Below are 1,534 nucleotides of genomic sequence, written 5' to 3' on the forward strand. Positions count from 1 at the left end.
GAATAAATGAAGAGTGTGACAGAAAAAAATATACGGGGGTGCTTTTTGACTGATTGAAAATACTTCGGGACCGTGTTTTGGCTAACTGAGAAAGAAGGACAGCTGGTGGAACATGAAGGTTCCTCAGGGTGGTCGAGCCTTTGCCCCTGCTACCGGTGTGACGCCGAGGCCGGGAGCTCTCGACCAACTGGGAATGTTCATGTTCTACCTGCTATTCTACTTCCTCCGTTAGCCGAAATACACCAGTTGAATTCGGCGTCTGGTGGGTAGCAACCTCGTGCGGGGCGCGACCCCATGGCCCACGGCTCGACGGACGGATTTATGTGATTTAGCAGGGAGACAATTCTTCGTCCGACCAGAAAAGTGTGTGCTGTTGCAGGCTTTTGACAGGACTGCTCGCGTCGTCCTCCGCGGGTTGCTGATCAGCCAGTAGGGTTGGGTTGTGGGTGGATCCTGTCAAAAGGGGTAGTTCATGCAGGTTCGCGGGGCGCGATTTTGCGACAGGACGACTTGTCTCCCCGCTAACACCGTCCTCGCAAGCCGCGGTGGTCGCGCCTCGCAAGAGGTTGCCTACCGACCAGGCGCTCACTTCTAATTGCATTTGCATCCTAACATATCCTAAACTCTGTCCTATACGAAAAACACTAAGGTAACCCACAAACTCCCGCAGTATTTTAACACGGTCAGAAGACACCTTGTTTTTGAGTTGGTCATACGCGTCTAAAAGAAGTGTACAAAACAACCACAAATCCTGGACTGTTTTTCTTTGCAAAATCTTGGCGAGACGGATTAACAGTAAAAGAGACGTCCACTTACTTGTTCTGGGGTGGTCTCGGTACCACCACTCAATTTGAGTGACACGGCTTCCCCGTGTTCTGAGGCGAGGACCTTCACGGGGCCGAGAGCTGTGACAAAGCGCGCTGCCTCCGGGGGGAAGCCCAGGACCCGCTTCACATCTGCAATACGAGGGAGCCCAGCGGTTTATCCATTCGGCGTCTCCTGGACGTCTTCTTAAGGCTAAAGTCTATATTCGGACCAACTAGACGTTTCTGTAGACGTTTAGATGGTCAGGAAATAGACGTAATCATCTAGTAGATATATAATAGACGTCGTCGAGTAGAACGTGCTTCCTAGCCCAGGGGCGCCGGGCGCGTGTGGTGCGATAGGGAAGGAAACAACTCTTCGCACAACCGCACAATCCCACCTCGAGTAAGGTAACACCTTACCCGAGTACCTAGTACCCACTCACTGCGGATGGTGTTCTGCGGGTCCTTGAGTCCCAGCTTCAGGGCGGCCTCCCCGACCTGGTGCTTGGAAGGGTCGGTTGGGTCGATGTGCACCACGCTGGGGGTCGTCCTGTTCCCGATGTCATTAGCGATCACCTCGACGACGCCATCCTCCATCATGACGGCCACCACGGTGTTGGTCGTGCCGAAGTCGATGCCGAGCACGTAGGACGACATGGTGGCTGCAAAGGATAGATAGGGCGTCGGTAAGGCATGGTGGGGATACAGAACTGGGAGAGGGAGGGGGG

General features: G+C 54.0%; 1 protein-coding gene across 1 annotated transcript; it reads right to left on the reverse strand.

The window, feature by feature from the left end:
- Positions 1-774: 774 nt before the first annotated feature.
- On the reverse strand, positions 775-1,477 carry LOC113213408 (chaperone protein DnaK-like). Its single transcript, XM_052275887.1, has 2 exons — positions 1,250-1,477; positions 775-956 (listed from the first exon to the last, which is right to left on the reverse strand). The coding sequence occupies exons 1-2, from the start codon at positions 1,461-1,463 to the stop codon at positions 790-792; spliced, it is 381 nt and encodes a 126-aa protein (XP_052131847.1). The 5' UTR covers positions 1,464-1,477; the 3' UTR covers positions 775-789.
- Between the last annotated feature and the right edge of the window lie 57 nt (positions 1,478-1,534).

This window comes from Frankliniella occidentalis, unplaced genomic scaffold (genome assembly GCF_000697945.3).
Source record: "Frankliniella occidentalis isolate FOCC.00 unplaced genomic scaffold, Focc_3.1 Scaffold1115, whole genome shotgun sequence".
NCBI lineage: Eukaryota > Metazoa > Arthropoda > Insecta > Thysanoptera > Thripidae > Frankliniella > Frankliniella occidentalis.

What these genes read in the sequence shown, in the direction of transcription:
- LOC113213408 (XM_052275887.1), bottom strand. Translation starts at nt 1,463, where the DNA reads ATGTCGTCCTACGTGCTCGGCATCGACTTCGGCACGACCAACACCGTG. An exon ending in CCCGCAGAACACCATCCGCA is followed by an intron (nt 957 to 1,249) that starts GTGAGTGGGTAC and finishes CTCGTATTGCAG; the next exon opens with ATGTGAAGCGGGTCCTGGGC.